General features: G+C 51.1%; 2 protein-coding genes across 8 annotated transcripts in view; one reads left to right on the top strand and one right to left on the bottom strand.

Annotated features, from left to right (window-relative positions):
- Positions 1–12,467, top strand: part of Clcn6 (Cl-/H+ antiporter 6) — a 33,102-nt gene extending 20,635 nt beyond the window's left edge. For 3 of the 7 annotated variants that reach the window (XM_087547782.1, XM_087547783.1, XM_087547781.1), the window contains 10 exons: positions 2,027–2,153; positions 2,361–2,514; positions 2,613–2,772; positions 2,852–2,958; positions 3,832–4,018; positions 5,555–5,712; positions 5,875–6,031; positions 7,558–7,665; positions 7,755–7,880; positions 9,894–12,467. In XM_087547782.1, the coding sequence (XP_087403908.1) occupies positions 2,027–2,153; positions 2,361–2,514; positions 2,613–2,772; positions 2,852–2,958; positions 3,832–4,018; positions 5,555–5,712; positions 5,875–6,031; positions 7,558–7,665; positions 7,755–7,880; positions 9,894–9,974 (1,365 nt within the window). In that variant the 3' untranslated portion in view covers positions 9,975–12,467. 7 annotated transcript variants of the gene reach the window in all.
- Positions 12,468–14,543: 2,076 nt separating this feature from the next.
- Nppa (natriuretic peptide A) lies at positions 14,544–15,853 on the bottom strand. Its single transcript, NM_012612.2, is given in 3 exon segments — positions 14,544–14,834; positions 15,227–15,553; positions 15,658–15,853. Coding segments are annotated over 3 exon segments (459 nt in total). The 5' UTR covers positions 15,778–15,853; the 3' UTR covers positions 14,544–14,822.
- Between the last annotated feature and the right edge of the window lie 9,260 nt (positions 15,854–25,113).

Here is a 25,113-nt window from a genome sequence, read left to right as displayed (position 1 = left end):
GGTCATGGGCGTGTACTCTACCTGCTTATCTTGGTCACGCTGTTGGCCAGAGCAGCATGTGGCTTGATCTCCAGGGCAGGAGCTGCTGAACAGTCTCTGAACTCTGTCTTCTTGTTCCTGAGTAGCAACTCAAGGCTCTCAGAGCCCTCTGGAGCTCGTCTGGGAGGGAAGCAGTCTGTGACTTCAGGATGCTTTAGATGAGAGGTCAGCAAGCCTTAGCCAAGGGTACCTGGGACAAAAGAAGGTACCACACAGAGTAGAAGTTTACTAATACCTTGTATTCCCAAGGCCACTTCATTTATGAGACCAAACTTTTCAAAATGTATTTTGTTGTGGAACACTAATAATATGAAAAACACAAAACATTCTGTGCTCAAGTTGGCTAGCTTTAAAAAAATTAACTATAACCAGACAAAGGTGGCTGTCCTGGAATAGAATGACTTTCTTGGCTATAGGACTCCTGGGCCCGCGATAGTCCAGCAAGCACCAGAGACGCTCAGGCGCTCTGTGTCTCAGATCAAGTACTTCACACCACTACTATTATTTTTATTTTTCCTCTACTGTGCTGACCGATAATAGTACCCCACCTTTCAGGAAAGAAAACAGAGGCAAAATGAAGGCTTGTCCAAGATCCCTTAGCTGGTAATGTGTAGCATAAAGAGGAAGGTATACTTCATTCTGTAGATGAGGAAAAGCCAGAGTTTCCAAAGTAAAAGTTCTTCACGAGGTCTTTAGAGAGTGCAGAGTTAGTGGTGAAGCCATCTGAATTTGTAGTCAGTTCTCTGCCAGCAGACAGGTGGTCTCAGCACTGCAGCTGACCTCAAGACCTTCCCCAGAGGCTCTGGGGCACAGGCTTTCCTTCAGACATGTTCTGGGAAACCCTGCGTGTGTCAGTTATTGAGCCGCAGCCAGCGATTTGTCCACCATTCCCTGCACTCATGCCTCTCTGCCAACAGAAGGCGCTGTCCTGCTTTCTAGTGCAGTCCACCTCCTTACTGTCCACATTCAGACAGCAGTGCTGTGAAGCTCGGCCACTGCACACCACTAGCCAGAAGTCCAGAACCATGTCTCTGTAGATGCTCTGCTTCCACACAGTTTAGGAGGCATGGGAACCCCATGCTCACACAGGGTGGCGGCATGGGAACCCCATGCTCACACAGGGTGGCGGCATGGGAACCCCATGCTCACATAGGGTGGTGAGCATGTAGAGACTTTTCTTCCTCGTTTGGCTTTGTTCTCCTAGTGTGATTGGAAGAAAGGTGGCCCAGAGCATGATACTGCTGTTGGGCCTCATGTTAAGGTTGGTTTCTTTTGTAGAAAATCCAGAATAAAGGTTGGTTGGTTGGTTTTATTTGCAGCCAAAGTTAGGTTTCAACTGATCTCTAATCTTCATTATAACCCCACAGTCCTTGGGGCTCTCACTCTGAGCTCTTAGCTGTGGTACTTCAGAATCTGCACGTGGAGGAAACCAAGTCTGTGGTGAGCCCTGCTGTAGTTATGCTCAGTGATGGTACAGCAAGTAAAGCCCGTGCCGTACGAGGACGGGACCTGCGTCAGGTCCCTCGAGCCCCGATTGGAAAGCTGAGCTCATGTCTGTGACCCCAGTGCTGCCTGCCATGGCGAGATGGGCGGTAGAAATAGGCAGTTTGTAGGCCAGCTAGCCTGGCATGTGTGCTGGTGAATAAGAGTCACCCAGCTCCATGTCATGTGACCTTGACACTCACGCTACGGCAGTCATGCACCTACTCACATAGACGTACACAAAACCTTTTTAAAAAGCAGATGAGCAAAGGCCTTCACCCTTACCCATATTATTTCACTCCATATTCAACGTGCAGGAACCAGCATCAGTCAGCCGCCATCTAGTGTCCATAGCAGAGTGTACCTGCTTCCTCCTCCAGCTAGAGCCAGTTCCTCCCACAGGGAAAGCTGCCCAGCCAACTCTTGACCTCTTAGGAGACAGCATTGAAGACCTGTTTGTCCCAGTCAGGTGCCTCTGGGCGACTTTTTAATACCCCCTTTTCAGGTCACATCGGAAGATGTGAATTCAACTATCAAGACATTTTTCTGTCCCAATGACACCTACAACGACATGGCCACACTCTTCTTCAACTCCCAGGAGTCTGCCATCCTGCAGCTCTTCCATCAGGATGGTGAGTGTCTGTGCTGCACACCCCCAGGGTCGACGCCTGCTCCCACTCAGGCATCTCTGCAGCAGTGCCCCATGCCAGAGGCTCAGGTCCCTGCCTCCAGTGTTGGTGTGCTCACTGTGTGCAGAAGCTACCTCAGAAGACACAGCACAGTTTTCTGAGCCTGTGCAGGTGTCTGCTGGTGTGACTCCGTCTGCTCTCACCCTGCAGGGACTTTCAGCCCCGTCACCCTGGCCTTATTCTTCGCCCTCTATTTCCTGATGGCATGCTGGACTTTCGGCACCTCTGTCCCCAGTGGCCTCTTCGTGCCTTCCCTGCTGTGTGGAGCAGCTTTTGGACGTTTAGTTGCCAATGTCCTGAAAAGGTAGTTGGATTGATGAGTGCACATGTGCCCTCATGGTTACAAGTGTGTGAGCCCATACCACCACTGTGTCTAAGCCTGGCTGCTTCTCTCTCCACCAGCTACATTGGACTGGGCCACCTCTATTCTGGGACCTTCGCCCTGATTGGTGCGGCAGCTTTCTTGGGTGGGGTTGTAAGAATGACCATCAGCCTCACAGTCATCCTGATTGAGTCCACAAATGAGATCACCTATGGGCTTCCTATTATGGTCACTTTGATGGTGAGCACATCCCTCTGGTTGCCGACAGGCTGGGGCCAGGCTCACTTCTAGGACTGTCTTCAGGTCTCTGCTTTCTTAGGTGGCCAAGTGGACTGGAGACTTTTTCAATAAGGGCATTTACGACATCCACATTGGGCTGAGAGGTGTGCCTCTTCTGGAGTGGGAGACAGAGGTGGAGATGGACAGGTAAGAAGTTGGCCTCTTGTTGGGGACTTAGCTCAGTGGTAGAGCACTTGCCTAGCGAGCGCAAGGCCCTGGATTCAGTCCCCAGCTCCGAAAAAAAAAAAAAAGAAGTTGGCCTCTTCCCCCGACTTTGCACCAGTTTCTAAGCTGCTGGGCCCGCAGGGCCGGAAACAGTTCTGATTAGAAAGCACACTTGTCCCTGTGTCCTGTGTGTTTAGGGATGTTGAGCAGCTTGAGTACGGTAGGAATCTGGGGAGTAGCCCCAGGACTGGGTAGCAGGGTGGGGCACAGGGGCTCCTTAGCTTGATGGCTAAGTCAGCTTCGAGAACTCTTCAAGCTTTTAACATTGCTAGATGTTCACACTGAGAACATGCAGAGCCCTGGCCATGCACCAGCCTACTCACACATCCAGCCAAGCACCACTCTTGGCTGGGACCATCCACAGGATATCAGGATATCCATCTGGATATCAGGCAGGCCTATCAACCCCACAGCCCTGCCCGAGTGTGTGAGGCTGGGATTGATCCGCGTGCAGGCTCTGGCTTGCCATCCTCGTCTAAATAAGGGCTCCAGAATATCCCTTTAACTCCAAGATAACTAATGATTAGTGGTGCTTGGTCATAGCATGTGATGTGGTGTGTTAGGAGTGGCTGGCCAACCCTTGGGGAAGCAGGTGCGGTTCATGGACGGGTGGGGTTCATGGTACAGTGAGGAGCAGTATAGCAGGCTTGGTGGTGGAAGTTGGAGCAGTTGCTGGGGATGGTTCAGAAGAGAGGCTCCAGTGATCCAGACGGAGATGAGGGGCACCGTTGTCTAACCCAGCCTGTTCCCAATGGCAGTGGTGTCTTTGAGGCTGTTACAACTTCCCCTCTGCAGGCTGAGAGCCAGCGACATCATGGAGCCCAACTTGACATATGTCTACCCACATACTCGTATCCAGTCTCTGGTGAGCATCCTGCGTACTACAGTCCACCATGCCTTCCCAGTGGTCACAGAGAATCGCGGCAACGAGAAGGAGTTCATGAAAGGCAACCAGCTCATAAGCAACAACATTAAGTTCAAGGTAAAGAAAATGGCCCAAAAAGGAAGGCCAGTGAGGCAGGACCCTCTGGCCCAACACTGACGCTGTGTAATGATGCCTCTGAAGCTGGGCTGTGCTCAGACTGAGTCAGTCTAGGGGAAGTCCTCAGCACGCTCACACAGTGGGCCTCATGGAGGATGTGTGCTCATCTGGGCAGCAGCTGCAGGTGATAGCTCCTTTTGGAAAAGTCAGCAGACTTGGTATTATTTACCGTATACAAGCATCAGGGAGGGTTCTAGAGTTGCTGACACAAATGGACTCTGGCCAACTTAGGAAAGTGGGGGCCCAGGCAGGGGGATCACTGTGAACTCTGGGCCAGCTTGGGCTCCATAGAGAAACTCTTATCTCAAGAAACCACAGAGAGAGAAAGAGACAGACAGACAGAGACACAGACACAGACAAACAGTCACAGACAGAGACACACAAAGAGACAGACAGACAGGCATACAGACACACACACACACACACACACACACACACACACACACACACACACACACACACATATACACAGGGGCTGCGAGCTCTAAGGATACAGATACTGACCTCATGATGCCATGTGGTATACAGAGGTGGGATGGGCGCCGGCTGGTCTCTGACCTTGGGTAGCTCCCAACTCTCAGCCCAGGGAGGGTAGGTTCATCACCTCACACAGGCTATGTGGCCACCAACAAACATAAACATTGACAGTCCCTCCAAGACAGGATGTAAGAGAAAGGTCGTTTCCCCTCTGAAGAATTGAGGTGCACCTCCCCAGATGAGAGGAGGTGAAGCCTAGGCCAGTAAAACCATGAGGTTTGTTGTAGTGGATGACTTTACATCACTGTGACAAAACACGTGATGTGCCTGCACTTAGACAAGACAGGCCAGCCGGTGGTGCTGCTGCTGGCCTTCAGTCCCAGCCCCCAGGAGGCACAGGCAGACAGCCCTGCTACACAGAGAAAAGGACAGTAAGAACTAGCCACTTAGAAGAAGGACATGTTTTGTCCTGTGTTTCAGAGGTAGCTCTCTGTCCTTCAGGGCCAAGAATATACAGAGTGGACTGTCTAGCAGCATGGAGGGAGAAAGCAGACAAGAGTCCAGGGAGGGGTCAGAGCAAGAAAGCCCGTGAGGACACAGCACACATGCGTGCACATACAGCTGTGACCTACTTCCCTATCGAGACCCTATCTTTCCGAGGTCAAAGCCCTTGGGCTCTGGTCCTGTGAGAAGACCCCAGACTGCTTCAGTGTCACTAAACCCGGGTCAGACTGACCATCAAGATCTAGGGGCACGTTTGGGCTGGGCAGGGTCACACAGGATGCAGGGTAGTGAGTGGTAGAGGCTTCCCTCTCTTGTGTAGGGCCTCAGTTTCATTTTCCAGTCTAAGGACTGACTGGCCTGTACCTCTATGGCTTGCAGACCTCCATGAAAAGTCCTATTGCCATCAGCACAGCACTAGAGACGCTCCTGTGTCTATATCCCGCACCACCATCTTGGCACTTGTAAACACTGTCATTGCCCCACCTCCATCCATAGAAGTCCAGCATCCTCACCCGTGCTGGTGAGCAGCGCAAGCGGGGCCAGTCCATGAAGTCTTACCCTTCCAGCGAGCTGCGCAACGTGTGTGATGAGCATGTGGCTTCTGAGGAGCCAGCAGAGAAGGAGGACCTGCTACAGCAGATGCTGGAGAGGAGGTGAGGGCCTCACACTGGCTGCCTATGGCCTCCATGCCGAGCACCCTGCACACAGGGTGCGAGGGAATCTTCGCTTGCTGGAGATTACAGGGAGGCAATGAGGATGTGACAGAGTGGCCCCGCTGAGGGGATACGAGGTAGCGTCTGGTTTTTGTGTAACAGATACACTCCCTACCCCAACCTATACCCTGACCAGTCCCCGAGTGAAGACTGGACCATGGAGGAGCGATTCCGTCCGCTGACCTTCCATGGCCTCGTCCTGCGCTCCCAGCTCGTCACCCTGCTCGTCCGAGGCGTGTGTTACTCGGAAAGTCAGTCCGTAAGTGTTGGGCTCTGGTGTTCTGGAAGGCAGGATGGTGACAGGGACAAGCCTGTTGTTGGGAGAGGTAGTCAGTGCCTGTGATGTGCACAGCTGCTGGGCAGGGAGCTTCGCTGCACAAGCCTTTGCTGTGCGTGAGGCCCCCAGGTCATGAGGGAGGTGAGGGCAAGCTGATTCCAGTTGTCCCTTGTTTATCCACTGCCACATTTTGTCCAGAGTCTCCTGCCTGCAGGCCTGTGAGCTTTCATATCCTGAGGGGGTTTTCCTTTTGTTTTCTTCTGTTGTTGAGGCAGGGTCTCGTGTAGCCCATCTGGTCTTTACCTCACAGCTGGGATCCCAGGCATTGGCCGCCATACCTGCCTTTAATCCTGCAGGATTTGAGTACTGGCACAAGTGGATTCTTCTGCATGTGTTAGTGGGAGAAGCACCCCTCCTCCTGCCAGCTCCACTGTAGCCATTTTCCTCTTCCATTTGGTTTTAGGGTGACCCCATGACACCCAAAATTCACACCTTTTTGGCAGGAGCCTGAGCAAGCCACCAGAGCCCTGCCTTCCAGAGTGACTGCTGATGGCAGCTGCAGGCTTCTCCCTTTGTAGCCACCTGAGTGCTTCTGTGGTCTGATAAGCCTGCAGAAGAGCAGTTGTCCAGGCACAGGGTTCTGGGTGGAGTGTGGGTGGCCAGCCTGGTTGGAGTGGGTTGACACTGATGGGGAGTTTAGAGGCAAGGAAGTTAAGAGTGGTGACAGCTAAGGTCCTGAAGCACCTGGTCTGGCCTGCCAGAGCAGGTCAATTCTGGGGCCATCTGCCAGTTGGGGTGAGCCATGTGAGGTACACAGAGTGGAGTTGAGGGGACAGGAGCCTGCTCTGATAGCGATGCTGGCGAGCACTTGTAGCCATGTGCTGTCCTGTGAGCCCTTGCACTGACCTGCCTGACCTGCCACACAGCAGTGAGATCTGAGGGACGGTGACAGTGCTTCTGTGACGCTGTCTGTAGCCATTGTGCCAGATTGCCATTGGCCTGGGAGCTTGAAGCAAGGTCTTCCATAGTTCAAGAGCATAAGGACAAGATCCAGATGGGCCAGCTCTCAGAAGGAGCTGTGAGGGGTCCTTCCTCGCTTCCTCTTAGCTCCAACAGTTCCTGGCCGTGCAGGTCGTAAATGTCACTTCAGTATTACTTCTCTCTGCTACCTCTCTCATCTCTAAGGATGCTTGTTAGAGTTAGGCCCCTAGTCCATCATGAGCTCATTGTAAGCAAATCTGCAGAGCCCTGTTTTCAGCAAGGGCACCTGAGAGGTGCTGGGATTGGCACAACTCAGCCCATAACACCTAGTAGCAGTTTTATCATTCATTTTCATTAGCACTGGCTGTCTCCCTCCTCAGCACCTGCACACGCGTGCACACACACACACACACACCGCCTTGGCATATGACTGGAAGATGCTATAACTGGGGAGTCGAGTGACGTCAGAGTGACCCTCCTAGCAGCTGCTGTTTGTTGCAAAGACGTTGTCTTGGTTGGAATTACAGAGTGCCAGCCAACCACGCCTTTCTTATGCTGAGATGGCTGAGGACTACCCGAGGTTTCCGGACATACATGACCTGGACCTCACACTGCTGAATCCCCGCATGATTGTGGTGAGGAGGGCATTCCTCGGGCTGTTCCTGTGCTGCTTGTATGCCATGCTTATCCCAGGCTGTGGGTGATTCCTGGTTTTCTGCTACAGGACGTCACACCATATATGAATCCTTCACCATTTACTGTCTCCCCCAACACCCACGTTTCTCAAGTTTTCAACCTGTTCAGAACCATGGGCCTGCGCCACTTGCCGGTGGTGAATGCGGTGGGCGAGGTGAGTGGCTTGGGTGGAGGAAGCAGTGTCCTTGGTAGCCTCTCATCTGTCCACCCACTGTGTGCTTTTCCATGTGCTCGTCAGTCCAGCAGGGGGCACCTTGTGCCCTGCCTTCCGTTCTTCCATGCCTGTTCTTGACTTCAGGGTGTCTCTTCCTCCTCCTGCTCTGTGTGTCTTGGCTCCCACCTCTTATGGGCAATTGTAGCATTAATAGAATTTAAGGTAGAGTGCTCAGAGGGTTTTAAAACAAAGCATACCCAGTGATTATTTTTGTAGGTTTTCCATTATTTCAGGGTTACTTTAAAAAAAAAAAAAAAAAAAAAAAAAGCCAAAACCAAACTGTTTATGTGAGCTGTGAGCACAGCTCTGTGGAGTTGGTTCTCTCCTTCCACTTCAGTGAGGTCTCCTGGGATTAAACTCTGGCCACCAGGGTGCAGGGCAAGCGTGGTTTCCCACTGGGCCACCTTATCGTTCCAACTTAATTTTTATTATTTAGTTATCACTGTACAACTATTACAGCTAAGATACAAATAAATAAACCAAGCCGTGATCCCTGCCCTGCTGAGGCCTCACCTCCTCACCTCTGCTGTGCACAGGGTCTGCATCCCCAAGGTCTCTATGGTCACCATGCAGAGTGGCTTTTCCTGCAGGTACCCATCCCTGCGGGATGTCGTCTACTTATAGGCATGCTGGGCAGGCACTCTCCAAGCCACAACACTCCACCTGTATGACAGTTGAGCACCGTGGCTACCTGTTCCAGTTCCCAGTCCTTCTCACTTAGTAACTTTTCATTTCCCCTTTGAACTACCCAGTCCTTTGTCACCAAAATGACCCTTTAGGAAGTGGTTGCTGTTCCAGGGGACAGCCTGCCTTCCTGCCATTCTTCCTTGCTGGCTTGATAGGCAGTCCTCTTGACTCAGCCCCCAAGTGCTGCTGCTGTAGGTGTGTGCCGTCGGGCCTTGCATGTATCCTGTTTACGGACACTCACTAGCCAGTTTTTATGTCAGCTTGACACAAGCTAGAGTCATTCGGGAACAAGGACTCTCGATTAAGAAAATAACCTCCGGGATTGGGGATTTAGCTCAGTGGTAGAGCGCTTGCTTAGCAAGCGCAAGGCCCTGGGTTCAATCCCCAGCTCCAAAAAAAAGAAAAAAGAAAAAGAAGAAAAAAAAAAAAAAAAAAAAAGGAAATAACGTCCATTACACAGGGCTGTAAGCAAGGCTGTAGTACATTTCCTTAGTAATGGATGTAAGAGGACCCAGAGTTCATCCCTGAGCTGGTGGTCCTGGATGCTACACCAAAGCAGGATAAACAACCCAGGAAGAGCAAGCCAGTCAGCAGCACCCTCCATGGCCTCTGCATCAGCTCCTGCCTCCAGGTTCCTGCCCTGCTTGAGCTCCTGCCCTGACTTTGCTTAGTGATAGACTATGAAGTAACTGAAATAAATTTTCTCCGAGTTGCTTTTGGTCATGGCGCTCCAGTACAGCAAAAGAAACCTAAGAGGACATGGCTTGACTTGGGGTGTAGCTAAATGATAGAGCATGTGCCTAGGTTTATTTATAAACAAGTGCATAAGATAAAATGCAGGCTGGTTATGCCAGGCGTTGTGGCACACACCTGCAGTCCCAGCACACAGGCAAGTTCAAGGCTAGCCTGGGCTGAGTTGTGATGAAACCCAGGTGGCTCACAGTCCCCTTCCAGCCCCTCCCCCTCCCCTTCCCCCTCCCCCTCCCCTCCCCCTCCCCCAGAAGACTCCCATTTCAGGACCCACTGACTCCTCTGGTGCAGCTCCATGTGTCCCCAGGCCTCTGGCCTGTGACTCCTAATGTCCCCTGAGAGGAGAAAGTCTATCCTGAGCACAGAGCTCCTGTCATGCCCTTACACTGTCCAGGTCCCAGTTAGTCTTTCTGGTTCTACATCCTGTGCTACATTGACAGGGACCAGTTCACTTTACACTCGTCATACTGATGCCTTTTACCCCGTGGTGACTTGGGTGTTTTCTCCTTGCTCTAGATCGTGGGGATCATTACACGACACAACCTGACGACTGAGTTCCTGCAGGCCCGGCTACGGCAGCATTACCAGACCCTCTGACAGTTGAGCCCGGCTGCAGCCAGCCCACTGTCCCAGAGATGCCTCTGCAGTGGCCAGCTCACTTGCTGGCCTCCACAGCCAGCACGAAGGCTCCCAGTCAACCATTTGCTCAGATGCCTGGAGTCCTGGAAGATGGGGGTCAGAGGTTTTTGGGGATGTGCTGAGCAGGAAGTTGGGGTTTTACTAAATTCCTCTGTAAGAATCTTCCATTCCCCAGCTCCCCTAGAGAGAGATCAGGGTACTCTTGGGCTGGATCCTAGGTGGAACTTGGTGCCTCTTTGTTGCTGTTTCTCGGAGAGCCCCGCTGTTGCCCAGACCTTTCCGGGAAGGAGTTGGACTGAGGCCGACACTGAGGATCTTGTTTGTATATCAAGAATTAGGCACTAAGAACCCTTCCCCGTGTCTGGGGAGGCCTGGGATCAGAACCAGGACCTCATATACACTCTGCCTCTTCAGTGGCCATTGTTTTCCTTCTGTTTCCTAGGAGTGAGCTCATGCTCTTGACCCTGGGGCTTGAATGTCCTTAGAATCATTCCTGACCAGACCCCTGATGCTAACATTCCAGCTAACAGCCTCTAAGCATTAAATCCCACCACAGGAACCACAGCGTCTCCCCTCTGTGAACATTCAGTAGTCCCCACTCACTGCTTACACCTGCTCTCCCAGTGACCTGCGCTCTCCCAGTGTCATTCCTTTCCTCTCCACAACCACTCTACTTTCTAAGCCTTCATCTCTCTTCCTAGTGGGGCAGCCGCAACTTATCTTGGATTCATTCCCAAAGTTAGGCAAAATTGAGGAACCCCTAGACAGAGCCACTGCCCAGAGCTCTAGCAAATTTGGGATTGCTCTAAAAGCTGGCAAGCAAGCTACCCTGAGCCAGGGCCAATCAAGGTTCGACCTTAGCAGAAAGCCAGCAGCTCCTGTCGTGGTCACTGCTCACGCTCAGCTTCCCCTCCACTCCCCACTCAGCCCTCTTCTGAGGACTTGGCGAGGAACCTGTCTGTGCAGCTGCTGGTCCCAGGGCTGGGGAGGGAGGGGATGCTCTTGCCCTTGTGCCTCACCACATCATGGCTTCTTTCTCTCCTGGTCCTCTCTGAGTCAGCACCTCAGTGAACATCTGGGTAGGACATTGCATTCATCTTCCTGCAACCCAGGGCCCCTGTGGCAGCTGCTCTTGGGTACAGGTGGCATTCATTTGTGTTGGATACTTTTTAAATCATGGAACTTGCTGGAGGGCATCTGTGCTAAGCCTGGCTTCTAGCGGTGAGACCGCCAGGCCTGGCAGAGTCCTCTGACCAGCACTTGGGAAGTTGTTCCACAGCCTTGGTTGGGGGCTACCTTGGATCTTTAGGTCTGACAGTGACCCTGGCCCTCTGTTTTCCCCATTTGATTATCTTTTTACCAGAATGAGCGTGACTTACTCTGTTTTCAGCTTCTAACTTGGGGTGGGAGTGGGAGTGTGGGAGGGGGAGGGGGTTGAAACCTCCCCACAAGTACTTGGAAAAATAGCTAAGCAGGGTTGTGTTTGGCCTGCTGCCAGCTTCATTTTATGGCTGATTTCAATGCCTGCCCTGCTTTGTGCTCCACCAAGAAGGAAACCAGTTGCCCACACTAAGCAAAGCATGACACACCACAGAATTATCCTCCAGCCTAGTGGGTTTGCAGAGTTGTAGCCTGTGGAGGAAGGGCCTCAGTCCACAGCTTCCTCTGTGTGTGTGTGTGTGCGCGCGCGCGCACATGTACAGTCACCATTAGTTTAACCCCAGAATGGACAGGGTCCGCACATCCCCACCCTGGAACTCATGTTCCTCTAGGACACTCAGTTTTCTGTGTCCCTCCCTGCTGAACCTGCCTCTCCAGAAAAGCCCAAAGACGACAGCTTTTTCACCTGTGAACTATAAGTGTAAGCCCTGGACCTCTCCTCCCATGGCAGTCCCTTGGAACTAGTGACTTAGTCTCTTAACCTGTTGCAGCTCTGTTCCCCCACCCCCAGTGCCACAGCACCTTGTCAAACACAGCTCCTTGGAGGGACACCGAAATTGGCTTGAGGCAGTTTTCCTGGCATTTGTGTGGCTCCCTGGTACTGCTGTGGGAGTTTGGTATTTTATGAGATGTCTGCATGTGACCTTGTTAAGCAGTTCCAGCTGGAACGGACATTAGCTTGACTCAGCTAGCCATGTGACATTTTGATGTGGACCTTGGTGACAAGAAAGCTTCCGGAGAAGCCAGCACAGCCCTCCTGGCCCAGCCGTGTGGATGTGGAGTGTTGCCCTCAGCTCCTGTGGACCTCAGTGACTGTCTGTCCAGCTGCAGCTTCTTCCTTTCTGTTTGTTCATACTGTCTGTTTGTATGGTAGCGTTAGCTGATGTCACTGTGTACATAAATGGTACCTTTTTTTAATTTGTAAAGGTCTATTTTTATTTGGCCCTTTGGAAGGTGGACGTTCTTGTGGTCACTCTTAAGTCAGAATAAAATGTCTGCACCTTCTCTGTAGGCCTTGTCTCTATGGTGATCTTTCTTTCCAGAGGAAAGTTAGGGTGCTCTAGCAAAGCAGTCTGTTTCTGAGACAGAGTCTGATGAAACCCAGGCTAGCCTCAGACTCGCTGTAACCGAAGGTGACCTGAGCTGCCCTGCCCCTCCATCCCACATGCTAGAATTCCAGGTCTATGCCATCACACCCAGCCAAGAAACCTAGTCTGCTGGCCTGGCACCTCCCTTTCACTGCCTGTCCCCACCCATCTGTCTACCGTCTTTGTAAGCCCTCTCTTATGTGGCACCTATCACCCATGCACCCATCCACTTGGTCTGTTATCTTTTCCTGCCAGCTGCACCAGGGCTACAGTGGACTGTCTGGATCCTCAGCTGCCTGTTCAGGGACTTACCCCACAGACAAGAGCCCAACAGCCTGAAGAGAGCTTGCCCTCGAAGTTCTCCTGGTGTGCGCATATGTGTGCGCTTGCCCATCTGCCTGCTCTGCTCCCTTGTCTTTAACAAAGAATACAGCTTGCTGTGTCCACGGCTGTGGTGCCATGTCACCAGTCACAGACGTCCCATCAGGCCCCTCTGTCACCTTTCTGTCCCTTTTGTTACCATGACATCTGGGAGACACCCACAGCAGCTCGTTCTTTTTCTTTCCTTAGCAATTAGGACTCCTGATGCAGGCTTAGTGCTTTTCCTTCCCATTCACAATGGTCCTTACGTCACTCTCCACTGCCTGTCTCTCTGCACCTTCTAATTTGAGATCCAGATAGGGAGTGGTTTTTTTGTTTTGTTTTGTTTTGTATTTTGAGTCAGGGTCTCACTGTATAGCACTGGCTGTCCTGGAACACACTGTGTAGACTAGGTTACCCTTGAACTCACAGAGATCTGTCTACCCCTTTCTCCCCAGTGCTGGGACTAAGGTACATGTGCCCATACCTGGCTCAAATAGGAACATTTTGATTGGAAGTGGTTGAAGTTCCTCTTCCACTTCTAGCCCATCACTCTCTGCCCCTGGCCTTGCCACCCCTCTACAGGTGTGTACGAATATTACTTGCTTTCTCCTCCCCATTTTTGTACAACATGCCCAGTATAGGTTAGGAACACAAGCACACGTGCATGTGTGCATGCGTGTACACACACACACACACACACACACACACACACACACACGGCAGAGGGTGTGTGGCAAACCATGTCCTATTGGAGTTATAAGATGACTTGTGTGATCTCAGGGAAGAAGCAATGCTCACTATCAGCCTTGAATGTATTCTCTGCTTGGGGTGGTACCTTTCACAAGCAGATATAAAAATACTGCACCTTAGCCAGATTTGGTAATGTCACAAGGCGGGAGCAGGCAGATCTCCCTGAGTTCAAGGCCAGCCAAAGCTACATAGTGAGACCAAATGGTGGTGCTCTCCTCCACGCAGCATGCAAGTTCAAGTTCCACGGTCCTGGGTTAGGGAGACCATGGCTGTTTTCCAAATGCGTTTGGCTCCCTGAGTTTGATCTCCAGCACTGAGTGATAGACATTGGTAGGTAACGATGCACTAGTGAGGTAGCTCACAAAGCGTTTGAATTTGCCACCCGTCCGCCTGGAAACCTTCCTCTTCCCAGCTGTGTAACCCACCCTCCACTCACGCTTGTCCAAACTGAGAGTGTAATCCAAGTGGTCACAGCAGCTGGTACTCTGTCACAGATCTGGATAGTCCCTGGTCCTCTAAATGCCCCTTAAAGCCACCCAGGCTGTAGCCAGACAGTGAGAGGGATTCGTGAAACTAAGCATACGTATCATTGCCTCTGTCCTCAGGAAAAGGTATTTTAAAGGTAATTAAAAATAAATGCCCTTTTCAGTCTGGGCGAGCTTTTCAGGGTTCTGCAATGGAGGCAGAGCATGTTGAGGGCCATGGTGTGAACCCCCTCACCAACACACACACACACACACACACACACACACACACACACACACACACACACACACACACACACACACACGCCCAGCAAGAAGAAGGAGGGAAGGAGGGAGAAACGAAAGATCAAGGTTGTGGACCGCAAGGAACTGGGGACAGAAAGGAGCCAAAGAACCGCAGCCAGGCCTCAGCGTCTGTCCGTGGTGCTGAAGTTTATTCGGATTTATTTTTTTCCAACTGCTTTCTGAAAGGGGTGAGGATCTACCTTAATGTACAGAGTGGGAGAGGTAAGGCCTCACTAAACCACTCATCTACACTTAACATCGATCGTGATAGATGAAGACAGGAAGCTGCAGCTCCAGGAGGGTATTCACCACCTCTCAGTGGCAATGCGACCAAGCTGTGTGACACACCGCAAGGGCTTGGGATCTTTTGCGATCTGCTCGAGCAGATTTGGCTGTTATCTTCGGTACTACAAAGAGAAAAATAAATCGGTCTGATGATCTACCTTCACTGGGCTAACCTGTTCAACCTGACCAGTGACCAAGTCTTTCCCACCAGCCACAGTCCAGCCTCTGCGGTAAACTGGCAAACAGGGCGCCGATAAGCGTTAATGTGGGCGGTCTTGGCCCTGTATTCTAATTTCCCAGTGCTCGTGGCTCAGATCCTGCAGCAGCTGCTGTCATTCTCTTGAAACTCAAGGGACACCCATCAGGGTGGGGCAGAACTCTCAGAGAACATAAGACTCACGCACTGGACTCTGTACTGCCGAAGATGCAGACTGGCACTAGTCCTTGGCAAGGTCAGAGCCCTAACAAGACCCCACCTGGCCTCTATCCCATTTCCACCCGCAGCGCCTCTTACCCGGAAGCTGTTGCAGCCTAGTCCGCTCTGGGCTCCAATCCTGTCAATCCTACCCCCGAAGCAGCTTGACCTTCGCAGGCTCCGAGGGCCAGCGAGCAGAGCCCTCAGTTTGCTTTTCAAGAGGGCAGATCTATCGGAGGGGTCCCAGGGGCTGCGCCCGAGAGCACCGCCATCTCTCTGAGACGGGTTGACCTCCCCAGTCCAGGGAGGCACCTCAGAGAGGGAGCTAAGTGCTGCCCCCGCTTCATCGGTCTGCTCGCTCAGGGCCTGTGGAGGCATGACCTCATCTTCTACCGGCATCTTCTCCTCCAGGTGGTCTAGCAGGTTCTTTATCAGGGGAAAATAAATGCAGAGAAAGGGGGACGTCTCAGGAATGGACCCAGTACCAAGGAGACCCTGGTCCCAGTCCATGCCCCACTTCCTGGCCCTACCTTGAAATCCATCAGATCTGTGTTGGACACCGCACTGTACACGGGATTTGCTCCAATATGGCCTGGGAGCCAAAAGGCCAGGAAGAGGAAGAAGCCCTTGGTGATGGAGAAGGAGCCCATACTGGCGTGGGTCGGGGCACGATCTGATGTTTGCTGTCTCGGCTCACTCTCTGGTTTCTCTCTCAGCCTTTGTCCGTCACTGTCTCCCAGCTGCCCGGCGTCTCCCGTTTTTATAGCCCCCCAGCTCCCTGAGAACGCAGGAGAGCTGGAACCCTCCCCATTCTGTCACTTGCAGCGGCCAGCAGAAGATGCCCTTTTAAAGTTATCAGTCCAGCGAAGCTTGTCACAGCCCCTTTGCCTTGAGCAGCTCCAGTAACCCTCCCTCCCCCAGACCCTCAGCTGCAAGAGTCACATTCTTGATGATTTGCCTCAAGAGGCCCCCACTTCAAAGGTGTGAGAAGAGCAGAAAAGAGTCCTTGGTTATCTTCCTGGGCGCTCGCCTCAGGATTCCTTCTCCCTGGCAACGGGACCCATGCAGGGAAGCAGAGGGTGACGGCTGGCCCACACCCAGCTCCCTCTGCTTGCATCTCAGCTGTCAGGGGCTCCAAATAAGGGCGGGAGGAGAGGCAATGACAGGCAGCTGGGAGACCAGCTAGGCTGGCGGGGGAGCACGCATACTGGAGTTACCTTCACACCTGATTCATTGGCCTCGTGGGTGGACCTCTGGCCCCAGACAGCCCACCCCCACCCTAGATGTCCCTGTTAGCAGTCAGGTGAAAGAGCTATTATATTTTTTTAGAGTATGAAGTCAGCCAGGAAGCCAACATGATACAGGCTCTAAAGAATTCAGCTACACGTGTAAACACCAAGGGACGTTAGAAGAGTACGTTTCCTCTAAAGCTTATTTTTACCGTCTCCCACGACTTGTGTCCGAGGTGCCGACAGGACAGGCCTGGAGGATGAAACCGCTTTTCCTTCTCGGCCCTGTTGCTTTCCAAAGCTCAGACCCTGAGTGTGAAACTCGAGGTGGTCCCACCCTTCCCAGGGAAACGGAGGGAGGAGGGAGTGGGGATTGAAGGGGGCATACATCATTCTCTGTAATGTCCTTCATGACCTCTGAGACTAAGGAAGTGATCCGTGAAGGCCTCTATTCCTCTGGCATCCTCAGGAACACAAACAGGCAGTCTACCTTTAATGATTGGTCTCTGTACCTCAATGTTGCCATATTAAATACTACGTATGCTTTGTGTGTCTGAGAAGTGTGTGTGTGTGTGTGTGTGTGTGTGTGTGTGTGTGTGTGTCTTTACTCTCTCCTTTCCGATAGTCTATGGGCTATTGGAAGACTTCCATACCCACATGTATCAGTCCCCTCTGGCATTTATGTATTGGACGGCTGTTTCCATCCTCAGTGCTGCCGACCCTGAGACTGTCTGGTGGGGTTGTCAAGTGGCTGGAAGTCACAAGAGGTGTCTGTGGTGATAGAAGAAGGAGGGAACCCTTTGAGAAAGCTGGGGGTGGTAGGCGACCAATTTGGGTTTCTCTCCTTGAAATCTGAAGTCAGTGCAAGTCCAAACTGTCGCCTCCAGATGAGTCCCTGGAACGCGCTTACTGCCTAATTGTGTGACTGTGGATTATTATTAGCAAAGAGGACTCAGATAGCAGTCCCACTGGACTCAGGCTCCTTGCTGTGTGTTTCACATGGCCTATCTCCTGGAGACAGTCTTTGAATCAGGCAAAGACTTGAAGAATGACTGTGGTAGGTGACCTCGGACGACTGTTGCTGCTTTTCTGTCCTCAGCCACATCTGAAGTCTATAAGTGGCTCTGGGAGAGCTACGGTCCAATTTCAAGGTTTGCCCATCTTCTTTGGTTAGAGTCAACTTCCCAGAGTGGAACTGGAGGGGACATGAATGTCATCCACTGAGACTCTGTGGCCTCAGGGTTTCATTGAGGGGCGCGCGAAGGATGCTCTGCTGTGATGCTCTGCACGTCTCCATACCTCAATGCTACCATGCTCAACACCGTGTACACTCTGAGTCTGACAATTGGTGGAGTCCATCACGCACTCAGCCCAGTCCCTAAGAAGCCTTTGATTTGAACGCCAATTGGAAGGCAACCCAATGTGATGTTTCCTCCCATATCCCTCGCCCTGCTCTGCTTCAGGGTGCAGAGGGGCTAATAGTTCTTGAGATGTTCAGAAGCCAGCCAACCTGAGCTTTAGAAATGATACAAAGAAAAGCAATAGGTGGGGCTGGGTATGTGCTTGATCTTCCAAGCATGAGGACCCAAGGCTGAGTCCTTAGCATCCTTCACAGACCCAGGCGAGGATGCATTCGGTGCACGCTGGGAGACAGAGACACGAGGCTGTCTGCAACTCGCTGGCTGCGGGCCTAGCACAAGCAAACACACCAAAAACTGACTTCGAGTTCAGCGAGAGACCTCACCTTCTAGCAGTGGCCCTCAACCTTCAGTGCAAATATCTGATATGCAGGATATCTGAAGTGTGACCCCTGTAAAAGGGTCATTCAACCCAACCATCAAAGGGGTCATGACATCCCTTGCCTAATGGGAATATGGCATAGAGTGTTAAAACAGGACACTTAATGTCCTCCGGCCTTCCCATGTGCTGGGTGCACACATGTGCACATACATCATGTATACATATGCACGAGAAATAAATAAATTAAAAAAGAAAAGTAAAAGACATGGAAAGGTTCACCTTCTCAGACCCAAAGTCTCTCCGTTGCTCATCTCAGGGAAGAAGAAGTCGACCCAGTCAATGGTGGGCAGAACGAACCTTCTATATGGGAATCCCAGGTCTAGAATTTTGGTCTGTACAGTTTGTAGTCTTGGGTATAATTTCGTAACTATCCCTGGGGACACTGTGTGCTGCTGCAGGGAGGCTTGGTGTCCCTCAAGCCACACATCCAAAGGCTGGCATAGAAGAAGTAGGACTCTCAGGCTGGGCAGATAAGATATTGTGAAGCATCTCAGCATGGCCGTTTCAAGCAAGGAATCAACGTTTAGCTTAGTCTTGTGGCACATGCCAGTGCTGCCAGCCTCTTTGAGGCTGAGATAGAAGGGTCAGGAGTTTAAGGCCATCATCAGCTACATATCAAGTTCAAGGCCAGCCCAGGCTATATGAGACCCTGTCTCCAAAATAAAAAGAACCAGGGCTGGGGAGAGACCTCAGTCAATGAAGTTCCTACTTTGAAAGCATGAGGACTTGAGTTTGGGTACCCAGCATCCACATAAAAGCGAGATTCATCGAGAGACATTTGTGAAAGGAATTATTTATTCTAGCTAGCTCATATAAAAGACACACAATCCAGGTATTTACAAGCTGTAAGCCTAGATTGGGCAGGTTTTGGAACTGTTCTAACTTAACATCCCAGCCATATGTCCCGTGATACTTGCTATTTCCCATGGCCACATGCTCATGGTCCAGCTCCTCTCATGGCAGCTTCCCCCCTCTCTCTGTGTCCTTCTTCCCCCTTCCTGTGATGCCAAGCCAGGTAGCTGAAAACCCGCCTACCTCTATCTACTGCCCAATCACAGGCTTTAGCCTTTTATTGATCAATTAACTTGGGAAGCAAGGTTACATAGCATCACTTGGTGTATGTGAGGATCTCCTTGTCAGGGACAACTAGATCTGGGTGGTGGGAGTTGGGGGGCTGTGGAGGGACAGGGCAGTATTTAGCATTTGAACCCAGAGCAACACCAGACCAACTAGACCAACCCCAGCAGACCTTGTCTCAAAAAAATAATGCAGAGGCCAGTGTGATGGCTCGGCAGGTAAATGTGCTTGCCACAGAAGCCTGGCAATGTGTGTTTGAACTGTGGCATGCATGTAAGAGCGGAAGGAGAGAACTGAATTCACGAAGCTGTCCCCTGACCTCTGTTCGAGCATCATGGCATATATATATATGTTCCCAAAGATTATTTTATTCAGGCTGGAGAGATGGCTTAGTGGTTAAGAGCACCGGCTGCTCTCTTCCAGAGGTCCTGAGTTCAATTCTCAGAACTACATGGTGGCTCATGAAGGTCTATAATGGGATCTGATGCCCTCTTCTGGTGCATAGGTGCACATGCAGATGGAGAACCCATACCTTAAATAAAAATAAACCTTTTTTTTTTTTTTTAAAGATTATTTTGTTCAGGGTTTTGTTTGTTTTGTTGAGCCAGGGGTCTCACTCCATAGCCCTGGTTAGCCTGAATCTCACTATGTAGAACTCTGCTTCCCAAGTACTGGAATTAAAGGTGTGCACCACGTCTGTAGTAGGGAACTGTGGCCTGTGCCTTTAGCTTCAGCACTTGGGAGGCAGAGGTTGGTGGTTCTCTGAGTTCAAGGCCAGCCTGGTCTACTGAGTTCCAGGACAGCCAGGGCTCCGCAGTGTCTTGAAAACACCAAAAAGGAGTGGGGGGGGGGGATGTACCACCATGCCCAGATACAGTAATTTTTTTTTCTTATCTTTTTTTTCGGAGCTGGGGACCGAACCCAGGGCCTTGCACTTGCTAAGCAAGCGCTCTACCACTGAGCTAAATCCCCAACCCCCAATAATATTTAAGAATAAATGAAATGGACAGTGATCACATCAACCTCTGACCTGTGTGTGTGTGTGTGTGTGTGTGTGTGTGCGTGTGCGAGTGCACACACATGTGCCCACAAACACACAAACAGATGGATGAAAGGAAGGAAGGAAGAGAATATTTTTCTTTATTAGAACATCCAGGTAACTGGAAGTTGGCAGTGGGGACAGGTTCCCAGGGCAGGAGTTGACTTGAGACAACTTTATAGCAGCGCTAATTCCATGAAACAAGAGGAGGGGAGGGGAGGAAGTGGGTAATGAGCTGGTTCCTCATTGTTACGTAACAACTGACTCTGCACCAAGGAGCTGAGTCTGCTCTGCAGGGCTGGGTGTCTCTGGCTTAGTATTGCATGACTGCAATGAATGGAGACACTGACTCAAGCTGCTGTCACTGAGAACCTGCTGAAGAAATGTCTCTTCTCAGACTCTGGCCTGTGGCTGTGAGGCCTCAGCTCCCTGCTGCTCTCTGGCAGTGGCCTGGAGATGTCAGCACCCTGCTCCCTGTTCCCCAGGCCTGAGGGAGGAAAGAGTCATGGAAGACACAACCCCTCTGCCACCTCACCCCGGAAGTGGTGCCTGTCACCTTGGGCTGTGTTTCATTGGTGTCCCTAGGCCCTGCTCACGGGCTAAAGAAGGGGAGCTATATAGCAAGGCCTGAGTACCAGAAGGAGGTAGGTCCTGAGGAGGAGGGCACCTCAGGGTTGAAGAAGGAAGAATAAATGTAAAGTAACACATGATTCGGCTGGCCGTGACCTTGAAAAATATCCTTAGTAATGGGTAGACATGCTGGGTATCTCACAGGGAGCTGCGCCTTGCAAGAGTCTTCTGGGAGAGAATGGGAGGCCAGTGCTGCCTCAGCTTCCTCAGGCTGGGCCAACAGAGCACCCCAAAGCATGAGGCTGAAAAACCCACCAAAACCTATGGCCTCTGTCTCCGAGGCTGGGGACCTGGCATGAGGATGCTGTCAGGGTGGGACTCCCTCTGAAACCTGTAAGAGAAACATACTCCTTCCAGCCGCTAACTGTCCTGGCTTCTGGCTGTGTCGTGCCAGTCTCTGACACTGCCACCGTCCCTCTGTGTCTTCTATCTAGCCCAGGCTGGCCTTCGAGCTCACCGAGTAGCTAAGGATGACCTTCTGCTCCTGAATTCCTTAGCCTCTTGCCTCTACCACCTCAGCGCTAAGTCACAGGCTCGTGGTGGAGTGCTCAGTTTACTTGTGGATAGGAGTGGAACCCAAGGCTTGCCCCATGTTAAGCAAGCATTGTACCTTCTGTGCAGCTTACCCAGACAGAAACCAGTCACAGCACACTGGGACCCCACCCTATGCCCCTAGTTATACCTGTAGTGAATTCTTTGCCTAATACCGTCACATTCAGAGGCTCAGAGTATTAAACTTCCTATGGGTCTTTTTTTAAAATGCATCCTTCCTTGTTTAAAAAAAATATTTTATGTATATGAGGACACTATAGCTGTCTTCACACACACCAGAAGAGGGCATCAGATCCCATTACAGATGGTTATGAACCACCATGTGGTTGCTGGGAATTGAACTCAGGACTTCTAGAAGAGCAGTCAGTGCTCTTAACCACTGAGCCATCTCTCCAGCCCTTCCTATGGGTCTTTTGCAGGGTTAATTGACCCCTAACAGGCCCTGTATAAGGAGGGCCTTTCCCATCCTGTGTCTTGCTGGTATGTGCCTCATCTCTACCAGTTGCCATGGATGTTTCTATATCCTGGTCTGTGTCACCCAGGTGGTGGCTGGGTCCGGTGTTTTTGTGAACCAGCTTGTGAATTTCTTCTCACCAGGCAGGGCTGACTGAGGGACCTTTTTTGGTCTGCAGGATTTTGATATACCAGCCTGAGTATTATATCAGCTACAGCATTTGGTGGAAAACCAGAGGTTTGGGCAGACAGAGCAGGTAGGAGTCAGCTTCAAGACACCACTGTGTGGATACACACTGATTCTTTAGAAAAATGCTTTCTGGATGACTAGATCTGTGTGCTTGCTCTCTTGGACTCCCCTACCCAGGCCCCACCCCAAATATACCCGAATGCCTCCCTTTGGGTGAAGTCACTTTTTGGATGGAGCATGAAAGGTGTGACGTTTCCCCTGATGCCTGGATTGGGGAGCCTGGGAAGGGCAGGGTGTATAGGAAACTGGTGCAGCTGAAAGGTCCTAGTAGGTAAACCAGGGCCAGAAATGAAAGGCCCTGGAAGGAAGAAGGAGAGCCCGAGGGTGTGATACCTGCCTGGGTGGTCCAGCCAAGAAGGATCCTAAGGATTGCCTCATCCAGGGTGTAGTCATGGACAAAGGCTTAGTCACCAGGGATAATCTCACTTACGTTTTCCCAAACAGGAAACGGACTCAAACACGAGTGCTTTACTTTGGAGACGAGCACCAGCAATGGCAACAGGAGAGGAGGGCCACGCCAGAGGGAAAGCACAATCAAAGGCTGCTGAGGACAGCGGCTGCTCCAGCCCCCTCCCCACCGAGAATGCAGTGCAGGAAAACGGTGCTGCCTATGAGGCTCCCGGTACATCTGCTTCCCTGTGCTTCCTGCTGCTTCTGGGGAACCCCTTGTGCTTCGAACACCAGAGGAATCCTCCCACAGAAAGTGCAAGCCTGGGGCTAGGGATATGATTCAGCTGGGAGAGTGTCCATCTGGCAAGCACAAAATCCTGGTTCAGTCTCTACCGTAGCATAAACCAGGCAGGATGGCACACGTCTATAATCACAACCCTCGAACAAGTGGAGGCCAAAGAACCAAAAGACCAAATCAGAATTTCAAAATCACCCTCAGCTGCATAGGGAATTTGAAGCCTGCCTGGGCTAGAAGGGACCCTGGACCTGTCCCCAAATGGAGTTTGGACAGAACTTCAGATGGTTAGGGTGTTTGTGGTAAAACCTAAGGTTCTACTCACACTAAAGAACGGGTTCAGGGCTGGGACAGTGGCTCCATAGTTAGGAATATTTGCAGAGGACCTGGGTTTGGATCCCAACAGCCACTTAGTGACTCATAACCACCCATAACTCCAGTATTAAAAAACATGATGCCTCCTTTTGACTCCATGGGCTTGTAAGTGCTACACAAACATATCTACAGGCAAAACACTTATACAACACTGGGGAGGTAGTGGAGACAGAAGGATTTCCTACTCTAAATCAGGCTTATCAACAAACCTGTTGAAAAAAATAGAATTGAGTGATAGAAAAAGGTACCTAACATTGACCTCTGGCGCGCACACACACACACACACACACACAACACCTGCACACCACACACAACACATACACACCACACACATCCCATACCCCCCACATACACATATACTTATCATACACAAACACACATACAAACACACACACATACACACACACCACATGCACACTGCACACACACACACACACACAAACACCTGCACACCACACACAACACATACACACCACACACATCCCATACCCCCCACATACACATATACTTATCATACACACACACACACACATACAAACACACACACACACACAAACACCTGCACACCACACACAACACATACACACCACACACATCCCATACCCCCCACATACACATATACTTATCATACACACACACACACACATACAAACACACACACACATACACACACACCACATGCACACTGTACACATACACACACACACACCACATGCACACCACACACATACACACACACACCACATGCACACCACACACATACACACACACCACACATACATACCACGTGCACACTACACACACACACACCACATGCACACCACACACATACACACACACACCACACATACATACCACGTGCACACTACACACACACACACCACATGCACACCACACACACACATACACACACACCACATGTACACCACACACACCACATGCACACCACACAAACACCACACACGCACACACCACACACACACACCACACACCACACACACACACACACACCACATGCACACTGCACACATACACACACATACAACACATGCACACACATCCATACTACACACACACACCACATGCACACCACACACATACACACACACCACACATACATACCACGTACACACTACACACACACACACACCACATGCACACCACACACACACATACACACACACCACATGTACACCACACACACCACATGCACACCACACACGCACACACCACACACACACACCACACACCACACACACACACACACACACACACCACACACACACACACACACACACACACCACCGAAGTGGAAATTTCTGTAGTGTCACGTGAGTCTCTCCTGAAGCAGACTCATGTGATGTTCTGCTGAAGCAGATGTTTGGAGAGAGTATATGCAGGACCCGACAGTGACATTGACAGTGACAGTGACAGTGACTGTGCTTGCATAGCTAACTGTGCAATGCTCCATTGGCCTCATATCTTTGCTGATCTTCACTTCACTGAGAGAGGCACAGCAAAGAACTTCTGGTATTCTACCCGGTTCTGAATGTCCCAGCTGATTTGGGCTGATTCAGTGGAGGCCTGGCTGGTTTTGCCGGATCGTGCCGCTGCCACTCATTCATGTTTGGTGACAGTTTTTAGAATGGACTGCTGGTATCTTGACAACAGAGATTAGACTCACCCCCAAAGAAGTACTTCTAAACAGGCCCACATCCCCTGTCCTATGTCTTTTCTCTACCTCTCAGCCTTCTGTCTCTGCCACCTCAAACTAGGGTTACAGATCCATGCTGCTGTGTGGCTTTTGTGTGGATGATGAGACTCTAAACCCTGGTCCTTATATTAACACGACAGGCACTTTCCCAGCTAAGCTACAGATCACCTCCGCCTCCCTTC

This window comes from Rattus norvegicus, chromosome 5, assembly GCF_021556685.1.
Source record: "Rattus norvegicus strain SHRSP/BbbUtx chromosome 5, alternate assembly SHRSP_T2T, whole genome shotgun sequence".
NCBI lineage: Eukaryota > Metazoa > Chordata > Mammalia > Rodentia > Muridae > Rattus > Rattus norvegicus.
This window is presented reverse-complemented; position numbering and strand designations above follow the sequence as displayed.